The sequence below is a fragment of the Artemia franciscana genome, chromosome 4 (assembly GCF_032884065.1).
Source record: "Artemia franciscana chromosome 4, ASM3288406v1, whole genome shotgun sequence".
Lineage (NCBI taxonomy): Eukaryota > Metazoa > Arthropoda > Branchiopoda > Anostraca > Artemiidae > Artemia > Artemia franciscana.
Genome location: NC_088866.1, coordinates 15,480,171 through 15,494,374, shown reverse-complemented (window position 1 = coordinate 15,494,374; position 14,204 = coordinate 15,480,171). Strand labels below are relative to the sequence as shown.

The window sequence follows — 14,204 nt, the reverse complement described above, 5'->3', positions numbered from 1 at the left end:
AATCTGATGGTGTGATTTTCGTTAAGATTCTATGACTTTTAGGGGGTGTTTCCCCCTATTTTCTAAAATAAGGCAAATTTTCTCAGGCTCATAACTTTTGATGGGTAAGACTAAACTTGATTAAACTTATATATTTAAAATCATCATTAAAATGCAATTCTTTTGATATAGCTATTGCTAACGAAATTCCGTTTTTTAGGGTTTTGGTTACTATTGAGCCAGGTTGCTCCTTGCTACAGTTCATTACCACGAGCTGTTTGTAGTAGCATTGTAGAAGGAGTAGCATTTGGATGCAAACATTGTCTTTTGGTTAATTCAACATTCTCCACAACAAGCACTGTAAGTTGCAACTTTACACAAAAAACTGTTCCTATGATATTGCTGATATGCCCTTTTGGCCACCTGCATTGCCACCTGCCCTTTTGACAATTTACATGCTCATAGTTTGTTCTGATTTAGTTTAACATCTGCCTAAATTTTCTTGAAAGCTTAAACTTAATTGACCAAGCTTCAAATTAAAGCTTAATACCATCAACCATTCCTGAGGCATTGCCAATACAACCTTGTAAAAACCTGTGTGGACATAGTTTTTATGGCACTTGGTATTAACCAAGTGACATATAGCAATCGCCAATTCTGTCGGTCTGTCTGTCTGTCGGTCCTGGTTTTGCTACTTTAGGCACTTCCAGGTAAGCTAGGACGATGAAATTTGGCAGGAGTATCAGGGACGGGACCAGCTTAAATTAGAAATAGTTTTCCCATTTGACCGTCTGGGGGGAGTGGGGGGCCGGTTAATTCGGAAAAATAGAAAAAATGAAGTATTTTTAACTTATGAATGGGTGATGGGATCTTAATGAAATTTAATGTTTGGAATGATATTGTGTTTCAGAGCTCTTATTTTAAATCCCGACCGGATCTGATGACATTGGGGGAGTTGGAGGGGGGAAACCTAAAATCATGGAAAACACTTAGAGTGGAGGGATTGGGATGAAACTTGATGGTAAAAATAAGCACAAGTCCCAGATACATGATTGACATAATCGGAACGGATCCGCTCTCTTTGGGGTAGTTGGGAGGGGGTAATTCTGAAAAATTAGAAAAAATGAGGTATTTTAACTTACGAACGGATGATCGGATCTCAATGAAATTTGATATTTAGAAGGATATCGTGTCTTAGAGCTCTTATTTTAAATCCCGACCGGATCTGGTGACATTGGGGGGGAGTTGGGAGGGGGAAACCTAAAACTTGGAAAACACTTAGAGTGGAGGGATCGGGATGAAACTTGGTGTGAAAAAATAAACACAAGTGCTAGATACATGATTGACATAAACGGAACGGATCCGCTCTCTTTGGGATAGTTGGGGGGGGGGTTGTTTCCGAAAAATTAGAAAAATGAGGTATTTTGAACTTACAAACAGGTGATCGGATCTCAATGAAATTTGATATTTAGAAGGATATCGTGGCTCAGACTCTTATTTTATACCAAACCAGATCTGGTTACATTGGGGGGGGGGGAGTTGGGAGGAGGAAACCTAAAACTTGAAAAACACTTAGAGTGGAGGGATTGGGATGAAACTTGGTGGAAAAATAATCACGAGTCCTAGATACATGATTGACATAACCGGAACGGATCCGCTCTCTTTGGGGTAGTTGGGGGAGGGGTTAATTCTGAAAAATTAGAAATAATGAGGTATTTTTAACTTGCGAACTTGTTATCGAATCTCAATGAAATTTGATATTTAGAAGGATATCGTGTCTCAAAGCTCTTATTCTAAATCCTGACTAGATCTGGTGACGTTGGGGGAAGTTTGGGGTGGGGAAACCTAAAATTATGGAAAACGCTTAGATTGGTGGGATCGGGATGAAACTTGGTGGGAAAAATAAGCAGAAGTCTTACATACGTGATTTACATAATTGGAACGGATCCGATCTATTTGGGGGGGGGGGGGGTTAATTCTGAAAAATAAGAAAAAATGACGTATTTTTAACTTACGAAGGAGTGATCGGATCTTCATGAAACTTCATATTTAGAAGGACCTCGTAACTCAGATCTCTTATTTTAAATATCAACCGGATCAAGCGTAATTGGGGGGGGGCAGTTGGGGGGGGGGGACCGGAAATCTTAGAAAATACTTAAAGCAGTGAGATCAGGATGAAACTGGATGGGAAGAATAAAAACCTGTCTAAGATACGTGACTGACATAACCAGTTCGGATATGCTCTCTTTGGTGGAATTGGAGGGGGGGGGGGTAATTTTGAAAATTGAGGTATTTGTAACTTACGAAAGGGTGACCAGATCTTAATGAAATTTGATATTTAGAAGGATCTTGTGCTTTAAAGATCTTATTTTAAATTCCGACCAGATCCTGTAACGTTGGGGGGAGTTGGAGGGGGAAACCGGAATTCTTGGAAAATGTGAAAATTGGGGTATTTTTTTCTCACGAATAGATGATCGGATCTTAATGAAATTTGATTTTTAGAAAGAATTCATGTCTCAGAGCTCTTAATTTCAAATCCCGACCAGATCGTTTGACATTGGGGGGAGTTGGAGGGGGAAATCTTGGAAAAACACTTGGAGTGTAGGAATCGGGATGAAGCTTGGTGGATAGAATAAACAAATGTCCTTGATACGTGATTGACAGAATCGTACTGGATTCGCTCTCTTTGGGGGAGTTGGGGGGAGGGGTTCAGTGATTTGGCGAGTTTGGTGCTTCTGGACGTGCTGGGACGATGAAAATTGATAGGCGTTTCAGGGAGCTGCACAATTTGACTTGATAAAGTCGTTTTCCCAGATTCGACCATCTGGGGGGCTAAAGGGAGAGGAAAAATTAGAAAAAATTAGATATTTATAAATTACGAGTGGGTGATCGGATCTTAATGAATTTTGATATTTAGAAGGACATCGTGACTCAGAGATCTTATTTTAAATCCTGACCGGCATGAAGCCTCTTATTTTCCTTTTTAAATCAATCTATTGATTCATAGAATTTTGTTAGAGCTCATACCATATGATCTCTTGGCTCTTAGCTCTTCTCGCCTCGTCACAAGTGCCATATGAGCTCTTAGCTCTTGTTTTTTTATTTAGTTCAATATTGCATGAAATTTTTGCCTTTGTACCCTTAGCTTTAACAGAAGTAGTAGTAGCACTGGTAGTTAACGTAGTGCAGACTTAGTAGTAGTAGTAGAAATAATATTATTACCCTTACCTTTAGTAACAACAGTAGTAGTAGTATTGTCCAAGCAGTAGCATTTGGATGCAAACATTGTCTTTTGGTTAATTCAACAATCTTCACAACAAGCACTGTAAGTTTCAACTTTACACAAAAAACTGTTCCTATGATATTGCTGATATGGCCTTTTGACCACCTGCTTATAGACAGTGTTGTGATTTGGTATGCCTTCCCTCCTAAAAATTCCCTTAAAATTCCATCTTCATATTCTTATGCTAATAGTAGGCTTAGTTATAGTAGTTGAGTTAGTATTAGTAGTAGTATTAATAGTGATAGCACTAGTACTATTAGCAGCAGAAGTATTAAAATATTGCTTTTTGGTCAGTTGAACATCCCTCTCAGCAAGTCCTGGAAGTTTCAACTTAATACAATTAGCCATTGCTATGATATTGCTGATACATGCTCTTGATAACCTGTATATTCATATACTTCTTGACATCTTATCTTAATTTTCTTAGCATTACAAGTAGCAGCAATAGGAACAGTAGTTGGAGGTATAGTTTTAGTAGAACTAATGAATGTAGGGGTGGTAGCAGTACTAGTAAAAGTGTGCACAAATTTGGTCAATTATTCTTCCCCTTTAAGCATTCTCTGAAAGTTCCAACTTAATACCCAAATCAAATCCTGAGGTATGCTCTTTAGAAAACCTGAATGCACATAGTGTCTTTTGATTTAGTTCAAATTTGCCCTCAATATTCTGTCAGATTTTCACCATCATAGACTTAGCCTTAATATTACTAGTAAAACAGTAGTTGTGGTGGTAGTGGGAAAAGTAGTAGCAGTATCAGTGTTGTATTAGCATTATTAGTAACAGTAGTTGCAGCGATATTAATTACAGTAGTAGCATGTGTATTTTGCCTTTTGGTTGGTTGAATATCCTTCTCATGATGCCCTTGAAGTTCCACATTGATGTTAAGGTATTCCAAAAATATTACTGATGTGTCCTTTTGACCCCATTTCGTTCCCATTTTCATCTTAATATCTAAGTCTTACAAATTCTGCGATTGAAGTCGTGATTTAGTAGCAGTAGTAGTAGTATTTGTAAACGTAGGAGTGGTAGTAGTGTTAGTAGTGGCAAACATGTATTACCTTTTTGGCAAACACTGTAGTCATTTTCCTCTGTAACTTGTTGAGTCAACCAATGTAGTTTACAACACCTAGTTAGCCATTTTTGCAAGAATACTTTTTATGATTTCCAAGTGGAAGAAGAGTAGGTGAACTGTTGTTACTTCAAGGGCATATTATGGGACAGGAAATATATTTTGTTTCGAGAATGCTCATAGACTCAAAAAATATTCACATGCAAAAGTCAGTGGGCTTGGCAACTGATGGAGTTCCCACTAAACTAGATGGTGAGAAACGCTTTATAACCTTGTTTCTTAAGACAACAGGTTTCCAAAATTTCTGTCTTGCCAATGCATATTACACCAGTAGTCATTATGTTTTGAGTTGATGAGCATGAACAATGTAGAAATAAGCTCCTACACTTATGACTTTTGAGCTCTTTGCTTAGTACTCTGAGTGAAGATCTACATTGCCATGGTGATCTATTGCTGTATACAGAAGTTTTTCGGCTTAGTAGAGGCAATGTTTTGCAACGTTTCAAAGATTTACTTCTTGTTTAGGTGGAATTTTGAAAGATGAAGGTGAATCATTTTTTGAGCTAGAAGATCTGGTTTGGATGCAAAATTCATGTATAATCTTATTTAGATTGAGACATATTTTTATGCTGCTTATGGATCAGGTTAAACTAGTCATGAATGCATACAAGTTGTGTATATTATGCATAATACTTTTTTGTGCAGTTAATGTAATACTATATCTGTTTCAGCAATAAAAGAGAGAATGGATTCTGGACATTTGGGAGGTGATGGAAGAGACAGAGGGATGTCTGAAGATTCATTCAATATATTACTGGCAACAGATATACATTTGGGGTTTGCCGAAAGAGATCCAATTAGAGGCAAGTAAACTAAAAGGCACAGAAAAAGCTTTGATTATTCCTTACTTTTTAAATCTTGTTATTAATGAGTCTCTCTTTCTTTTTAACCTGTAAAATTTGCTATTTGTGTGACATGAATTTGTTTGTGTGTGCATTGGTTTTTTACTTGAGTTACTTTAAAAAAACTTTTTTCACAAAAAAGTTTTTAAAAGAAAAGTAAGAGTTTCACTAAGCCAAAAGTGAACAGAAATAAAGTCAAATAACCTTCCTAGCATAAATCTATCACAAGTCACCATCAATACACTACATTCACTTTTGACTCATAAAATGGGCACAAGATCTTCTGACTTCCAATCAAATGAGCCGCATCAGATCTGAAGTTTATACAACCATCCATTACATAAAACCTTATATGCCCAGGGCATAACCTACAACCTTTGCTGCTGGGCTCTGGAGGATTGTGTCCACTCTGAAGCTATTGTTATATGCTCTTTGGACTATTATGAACAAAACGGACATCTCATAATTTTGATTGGACGCATTTGGAAAAAAGAGGGTGTCAGGGGGGCTGGTTGCCCTCCATAAATTTGAGCGTTAAAAGGGAACTAGACCTAAACATTTCCAATCAAATGAGCTTCCTCTAAAGTTGATATGACCACTCCTTTCGTAAAAAGTGCCCCTGGGATAACTTACAACCCTTGCCCCCAGACTCTGGGGGTTTGTGTCAGGTCGAAAATCCTTGTTATGTGATCTTTGGAGTGATTTTGGAAAAATGGCTATCTAAAAATTTCTATCAGATGCGTTTGGGAAAAAAACATCATAAGGAGGAAAGGCTAGTTGCTCAATCATTTCGACTTGTAAAAAGGACAGCAGAATTTCTTACTTCCAATCCTATGAGGTCCCTCTGAAGTTTTTACCACCTCCTTTTCCATTTAAACCTTATATGCCCCTGGCCCATAACTTACAACCATTGCACTGAGGGCTGTGGGAGGGGGTCACCTTCAAATACACGATTACTGGACTTTTCAACTGCACTGAGGAAAATGGCAATCTCAAAGAATTTGTTGGAGGTGTTTGGGAAAATTATTGGCGGGGGGGAGGGTAACTGCCCTCTCATCACATTAACAAGGCACTAAAGCTTCTGATTATCAATCCAATAAGCCCCCTGAGACGCTTATACGACCCCCCCCCCTTTTCAATAAAATTTTATATGCCCCCAGGCTTACAATTCTTGCCTAGAGGTCTTGGGGGGGGTGGCATCCTCAGAAACAGAATTTCCAAACCTTTTAACAACGGGGAAGAAAATGGTTGTCTCAAAATTTTGATTGGATTTGTTTGGGAGAATGATAGGTGCAGTGGAGGTGGCTGCCCTCTGATCACTCTGACTGTTAAGAAGGCCACTAGAACTTCTGATTACCAATCCAATAAGCCCCCTCCAAAGCTTATGCGAATACCCTTTCTATGTGTACCGTAAATGCCCCTAGAGCATAACTTATAAGCCTTTCCTTGAGGGCTGTTGGGGGGGGGGTGTCATCCTTAAAGACATAAGTTTCAAATTTGAAGTTTCTACGAAAACTTTTTTGATGCGAAGTGCCCTGGTCTAAACAGAAAAAAATACATTGAGCCCACATTGCTCTTTGGTCAGTTTGTTGCACTGCCTATGGTACTATGGTATCTACGTAGTTTGCAAGTCCTCTGGACCAACATTAGGGATTCTTGCAATGTGTGAGTATTTTTGCACCCCATAAAATAAGTAGTTAAGAAACTTGTGAAGTTCATTTGGTTCTTGACATCATTTACGGTTGTGGTAGTTTGTATTATTTATTAAAACTATATTATTTCCCTTTTCCATAATAATTATGTTTACTCAATTTGACAAACTTATTAAGTTTAGTACTTCCTTGGATATTAAAAGTTTTTTTTATAGAAGGTGGAGTAGCATGATGGAAAAAATTCCTAGGCCAAATTGCAAGGATTTTGCTTGTTTTGAAAATTTGCCATACATTTTTAACAGAACATTCTGTAGGGATCTGGGAGGACTTCCACTTTGTGAGAGTAACTTGATGTTGAATTATTTCATCCTAGAAGCTTTTCTAGCGCTAATTTTGTTCCACAAACCCCTTCGTTTGAGATAATAAGCGAATGGTTTTGACGAGATAACAACTTAAGCAGCCAGTCTTAGCTGGCTAGAATCTGGTATCAGTTATAGTCAGAGCCTCTGGAAATTTTTTTATATCATTTGCATAATTTGCGTCACATTCTATCTTTGGTCCAGCCTCCTTTCGCTATACGAGTTACTACGATTGCTACGAGTTAGTAGCAGTTACGAGTTACTTTGAGAGTTGAGAGAGGGTTCGAAAAGGCCAAGGGTATTAATGTGGAACGTCAGGGAATGTTAAGGGGCATGTTAGAAGAATCTAAGATACTATGTGCATCCTATTTATCCAAAAGGGCATGTGCAATATCACAAGAATAACTGAGGGAATTGAGTAAGGATATTAAGTTGAAAGTTTGAAGGCATGTTGAGAGGGATGTTGAAAAAGGAACAAAGGGCAACCACCCCTTCTTGCCCTTTTAGATGCTCCCCTTAATACTGATAGACATCTTAAAAAGCTATTCATTTTTAAATAAGTCATAGATTCTAATAGCTATGCCTATGGGGAAGCTATGTCCCTGCAGCCCCCGAGGCAAGGAATCTAAATTATGCAACTTGTCCATTTTTTAAATGTAGAATTTGTTATTGGGAAAGGAGGGAATGTTTAACCCTGTGTGTCCCCAAAAAAGCTAAGGGTAGTGAGGCAAAATTAAGGAAAACGTTGAGGGGTATGTTGAGCTAAATCAAAAGAAACTATCTGTATCCAAGTTATACAAATGGCTATCCGCAATATTTTAAGAACAGGTAAGGGTATTAACTTGAAACTCTCAGGAGCACTGCTACTGCTGCTGCTATTGCAGCTGCAAATAAACTGGTTGTGATAGAAAATGTGACTGCTTCCAGTTGTGACTGCGACTGCTTTCAAATACTGCAACATCTACTTGTAACTACTTTCAGGAGTGTTGAGGGGATGTTGAACTTTCAAACCCTAATATTAAAAAAAAAAAAAAAAAAAAAAAACTTTGGTGTTATGATACTTTGATGAAACTTTGATGTAGAAATGGGTAATGTTGAAAAAGATGAAACTTTGGATCTCAAAAAAGAAGAGGAGTTAAAAAAAAAAACTTTCCGAAAAAGGAGTTTTTCAAAGAAAAGCAAAGAACCATATTGATTTTAAGACCAGTAGAAGTGCAATTTAGTATTAATTCAAACTCAAAATGACGAAAAATTACTATTAAAGAATAAATGAAATCCAAAACGAACAGAAATGAAACAAACAATCATAGGAAACAACAGGTATTAATATAAATGAATAATTAAATCTTGAAATGAGGAAAACTTACATTGACTATTCAAATGAAACTTAAAACAGACAAAAGTCACTACTAATAAGAGTTTGGCAATCGCCCCCCCCCCTTCCTCCTTCCCTAACTGTAAGAGTTTACAGCCTACATTGCCTACTACTTATAATTGAAAACGAATTAGATTACAAATATTTCTTTTGTAATTACAATATTGAAAATAAAAGCAAAAATTACAGTGAAGTAGAATCTTGGATTGCTGAGCTTTCAGCAGTTAATATGATTATGTATCAAATATTCAGTTTAACGGACTGTTCAAGACACATCTAACTTTCAATAAAACGCAAATGACGCAGTGGAGAAGTCGAAAGGAGACAGCTGTCAAACTCTTATTTGTAGTTTTTTTCATTTGTTTTAAGTTCCATTTGAATATTCAGTATTAGTTCTACCCGTTTTAGATTTAATTCTTCTTTTGTATTAGTACCTGCCGTATTTTTGTTTCCTATGATTGATTGTTTTATTTGTGTTCGTTTTGGGTTTCTGGTCGTTTTGAGTTTGAATTATTATAGGAATCTATTTCTGCTGATCTTAAAATTAACATGGCTCTTCTTTTTCAGACTTCTTTTTCAGATTTTTTTTTTTTTTTTTGATTAAGTAAGATAGATAAAACAAGTTTTTTTTCAACTGGAAGTAAGTAGCAACAATATAACTAAAAATGACATAATTCCTTAAATAAGGGGGGTTGCCCCATCCTCATCCTTTGCTCTTTACGCTATAATCTTGAAGTTATTTTAAGATACTTCTCTTTCAAATTCAACGGTTCTTGTGTCTTCAGGAGGCGTTCCTAAAGAATTGGGACAAACAGTCAAACTTTAGTGTAAAGAGCGAGGAATGAGAAAGGGGACATTTGAATAAAACTTTTGTTCTATATTTCATTTCTGACTATTTTTAAAATCATGCGACGAAATCCCCCCTGGAAAAATCCCATAGAAACTTACTCTCCACGGAAAAATCGTCTCGTGGAATACCCCCCCCCCCGCAGAAAACTTCCCCAAGAACAATCTGCTTGTTGCCCTCCAACATTTTTGGTCACTTCAAAGGGCACTAAAAATTCAAATTTCCGTTCGAATAAGACCTCTCCTGACCATCAACAAAACAAAAAGAAAGAAACTTGCATCCATGATCTGTCTTCTGAAAAATAGAAAATACAAAATTTCACATTCTTGTAGATAGGAACTTGAAACCTCTACAGTACAGCTCTCTAGTATACTGAATCGAGGGCGTGATTTTCGTTAAAATTGCTTGACTTTTTGGGTGTGTTTCCCCTTTTTTCGAAAATCAGACAAATTTTCTTAGGCTCGCAGTTTTTGAAGCTACGATTCTTTCAAAACTTGAATCTTTCGATATAAAAATTCAGTTTTTTAGAGTTTCGATTACTACTACAGTCGAGTCGCTCCTTACTTACAGATCATTACCATCAATTATTTGATATTCCAGTTTCTGTAAGTTATGACACTGTCCTAAAATCTATGCCAGCCAAACACATTTTAGGATGTTATGACACCAATTAATGCTATTTTAATGGGTATGTATGTCATTTCTTTGTGTATGACAGACTAGTGAATAAGAACACTTTAACATTCTGGCAAAAACTTCCGAAAAATTATTTTTGAGGTTAATTCTGAATAATTCCAACTTCTATTGATATTTAGTAATAATATTGTGATTTCAGTTGCCGACTTTCGTTTGACAATAGGGAAAAATTCGTTAAGGACAAAATTTATTAATATTTAAATTTCTCGAGGCGATGACAGTTTAATTAGCAATGATGATGACATGTTTTTAGTTTATCGTAAAAAGTATGGACAACTGGGTCGGATCTTCTGCGATTTAGCATGGAAAGGTAGGAATTGAAAACCACTAGAGCCAAACGCAGCGTCGTGGCTGCCAAAAACATTAAAAAAATCTAAATAAGTAGAAAATTTCCAAGAGAACTTGATAATTGATACGATAATTATATAGGCCTTGCCTAATCTGTAGATTTATGACATTTAAAGGTAAAGTCTCTGTATAAGTAATAAATAACCCATACTGGTTTTGTTTCAAGAACTAGCTGAATTCAATAGGCCTATCCAGGCTGCATAAAATAGGCCTAGTTTTGATGGGGGGAGGGGAGATCTTTGCTAATCAATTAGGTTAAGTAACTTTAAACTGACAGGCCTAATAGTTAAATAGTTTTTGGCTCTTTACCTTCATCTGCATTTCAAACTGCCTAAAAAGACAAGTATTTGGCTGTTTAGGGTTTGTAAAAATGCCAAATTTCGCCAGACGCTAAATAGCGCTGGTGATTTTTGTTGGCACTAGCGCGAGTTTCCACTGTTATTAGAGCTGCGCTCGATTTAACCGAAATTAGTTAACAATCAAGTCTACTTTTTTCGCATTTAGGGTTTTATTTGCTAGAAAGTCAACTAAGAAAAGTTTACCAGGCTCTTGAAAAATAGAAGGAAAAGTTTGGCAGAAAATTCAAAGTTGCAATATTGTGAGCCGGTCAAGACATTAGTAACAGACCATCGGGTTCAGGAAGGGGAGGTCTGAAGCAGTCAAAATAATGAAGTAGGGTGTAATCATCTTGGATAACAAGAAATCAACCTTTTTGTGTAAATTTTGTACCTATACTATTTTTTTCTTTTATTTCACCTATTTTTTCTTTTTACAAGAAGAAAAGTGAACGTCAGCCTCAAAATTACAGCCGCTGAGTGAGCACTTTTGATTAACAGCTGCATCATTGAATTTGGGAAATCTTAAATGAATCATCCTATCTTGTAAGAGTCAAGCTTGTTACCATAGAGGCAAGTATAAGTTGACGAGTTCGAATTTTTTTGCCTGAAATTCTTTGTAATTATCTAACAACGAAGAAATCTTAACACCAGTTTCGCAGTCAACTTTTTAATTAAATAAGAATCCATTCATCAAAAAAAGTTCAAAGTTAACTAAGAATTGCAAAAAAACGGCAAAATCTACTTTTTAGTTAACTTATTAAGTAAAACGAACGAGGTTTAGTTATCCAAACTCTTTGCTGTATCGGGTATGAGGTATTTTATCCACATTTGGAGTCTAGTTTATACATGGTCTTGATTTGAATTGTGTCTGTTCTTCCTGAGATGGCTTTGAATAATTATGGGTCTGGGGGGGGGGGGCAATCTGTGTGTCCAGCTATTTTGGCAGCACATGTTTCTATTGACATATTGATCCACTTGTTAAAATACCGTGTTAAAGTTCAAGAAGAAAATTTTCAGTTCGTATTACTGCAAACTTAAATCTGCTTTCTTTTTAGGAAACGATAGCTTTATTACTTTTAAGGAGATATTGGATATCGGTCTCAGGGAAGAAGTAGATTTTATTCTTCTCGGTGGAGATTTGTTCCACGAAAATAAGCCGTCACGACAATGCCTTCAAAAATGTATGGACATTTTGCGACAGTACGTTTTTGGACCAAAACCAATTGAATTTGAATTTCTCAGTGATCCTGAGGAAATTTTCAAAACTGCTGCTGTTAAGACTGTGAATTACGAAGATGAAAATCTTAACATTGGAATGCCAATATTCTCCATCCATGGTAACCATGATGACCCAGCAGGTATATTTGTTCATATTAATTTGAAGATCTTGTAATTAAACAGTTATTTCTGTTTCTTTTTCTTCTACTTCTTATTTGGAAGTATGGTATAATGACCCAGCAGGTATATTTTCTCCTATTAATTTAAAGATATAGTAATGTTGTTGTTGTTTGGGGTTTGACGCGTTCGACCAATAGGTCATATGCGTTCGTATCACTCAGTTGTTCTTGCCTTCTATAATCACTAGCTTGCTTGGGTGTCACTTCAGTCAGTATTCACTGAACCAGAACAGTATCACTTGACTTGCTGATGGAGGGGGGTTATTTGCCTGCAACAACTGCCTGCGTTGAAAAACGGGAATCAAAATACTGCAACTATGCATTGTCAAGCAGCAATTAAAATACATGTACAACACAATAATAAAAAGTAATACAATTTTTACACATTATAACCAATATCATACAACCAAATGCCAATAAAATATATCTAAAATGATAAATAGGGTAATTCTAAAAATCCTATTAAATAGGTGATAAAAAAAAATTATAGGGAATGAACCAAACCAGTAGTCTTAACAAATCTACCTAATAGGTTTGTGCTTAGTTTTTCCACTGGAATAGTGTTCATTTTGTCTTTGCATGGCCACATCTAAGACGAAATAGGCAGGTAGAAAGGATGCGAGAAGTGAGGTACATTTCTTTTGAAGGCTGCTTATAATCATAGAGATCGAGGAGCTGAGTATGGGAAGAATGGAGACAGGCCTCTTCTTCTTCCAAAATTTTTGAGCTGATTGAAGAAAGAAGTTCAGGACCAGTAATAGGGGTCTGAGTGATCAGACCTAGTTGGGAGGCTTGTTTTGCAGCTTGATCTGCTAATTCGTTTCCTGCTATACCACAGTGCGCTGGAACCCATATGAATAGAACAGATATACCCTTTTTTGCAAGTTGAGTAATCAAATTTTCAATCTCAATGGTAATATTTCTTGCTTGGTGTTGCTGGTGTGAGAGGTAATCCAGAGCTGAAAGTTGATCAGTGCAGATAATATAATTCTGATGTTTGCTCTCTGTTTGGCTTGATATGGCTTGAAGTGAAAACTTAATTGCCATAAGCTGTACAGAGAAAATTGTCAGGTTAGGGGGTAAACGGTATGAAAGAGACAGGCTCTGGGAGGGTATAACTACTGCACAACTGCATTTTGGTTCTGTCTTTGAGCCATCTGTACAAACTTGAATGTATTCCTCATATTCTGCCAACTTTCCCAGGAATATGATTTTCATCAGCGCTTGGAGGAGGCCCTCCTTTTTTTTATGGTGATCTTAGGAATAATCACTTCCTTAATTCCTTTGGAGGTACTAGGCAAATCATCATCCAAATTGACAGTCAGCCTGCCATTCTCTATGAGCTCTTCCATGCCCGGAAGGCAAAAGAATCTCTGGAAAGAAGACATCTCTGTTGGTTTAAAGCGGATGACAGGGTTGTGGTGGCTAATAATTTTTTTGTAGATAATATGGTTCCTGAGTCTTATTTTCTTAGCACAATATCTTGCAAGGAGGTATTTTCTTCTGGAGTGAAGGGACTGGATCCCTGCTTCACAATACATAGCTGCAATAGGAGTAGATTTTAGGCCACCAAGGGCCCTTCTTAAGATTGGATGAAGCGTAGTGTCAAGTTTCTTCAAGAGACATTTCTTAGCCGATCCGTATATAAATGATCCATAGTCTATCTTGGATATCACCACTGACTTGACAATAGTTGAGGCAAAGGCTGTGGGGGTACCTCTTCTTCCAAGGCAGAGAACATTGAAATATATAGTACTTCTTCTTCTTCTTATTCAGCAGACGGGCTTTTCAGTCGATATTATTTAGCCCTTTTCCTTTTGGCTCACTCTGTGGGATCGACAGAGCTATGGAGCTGGTTTGTCTTATATGATTTGTATCTGCTCAGATTTCTTGAAGTATATCTTTTGATACCAGCAGTTGAATTATAAGAGAATATATATTGAGCTCTGTGCTCTGCGA

General features: G+C 36.8%; 1 protein-coding gene across 5 annotated transcripts in view; it reads left to right on the top strand.

The window, feature by feature from the left end:
- LOC136026043 (double-strand break repair protein MRE11-like) overlaps positions 1-14,204 on the top strand; it is a 73,614-nt gene that overhangs the window by 6,040 nt on the left and 53,370 nt on the right. For 2 of the 5 annotated variants that reach the window (XM_065702213.1, XM_065702212.1), the window contains exons 2-4: positions 200-339; positions 5,063-5,194; positions 11,904-12,206. In XM_065702213.1, the coding sequence (XP_065558285.1) occupies positions 5,077-5,194; positions 11,904-12,206 (421 nt within the window). In that variant the 5' untranslated portion in view covers positions 200-339; positions 5,063-5,076. Of the gene's footprint in view, positions 1-199; positions 340-3,223; positions 3,305-5,062; positions 5,195-11,903; positions 12,207-14,204 lie in introns of those variants that run through there. The other 3 variants (XM_065702215.1, XM_065702211.1, XM_065702214.1) reach the window with 2 other exon arrangements.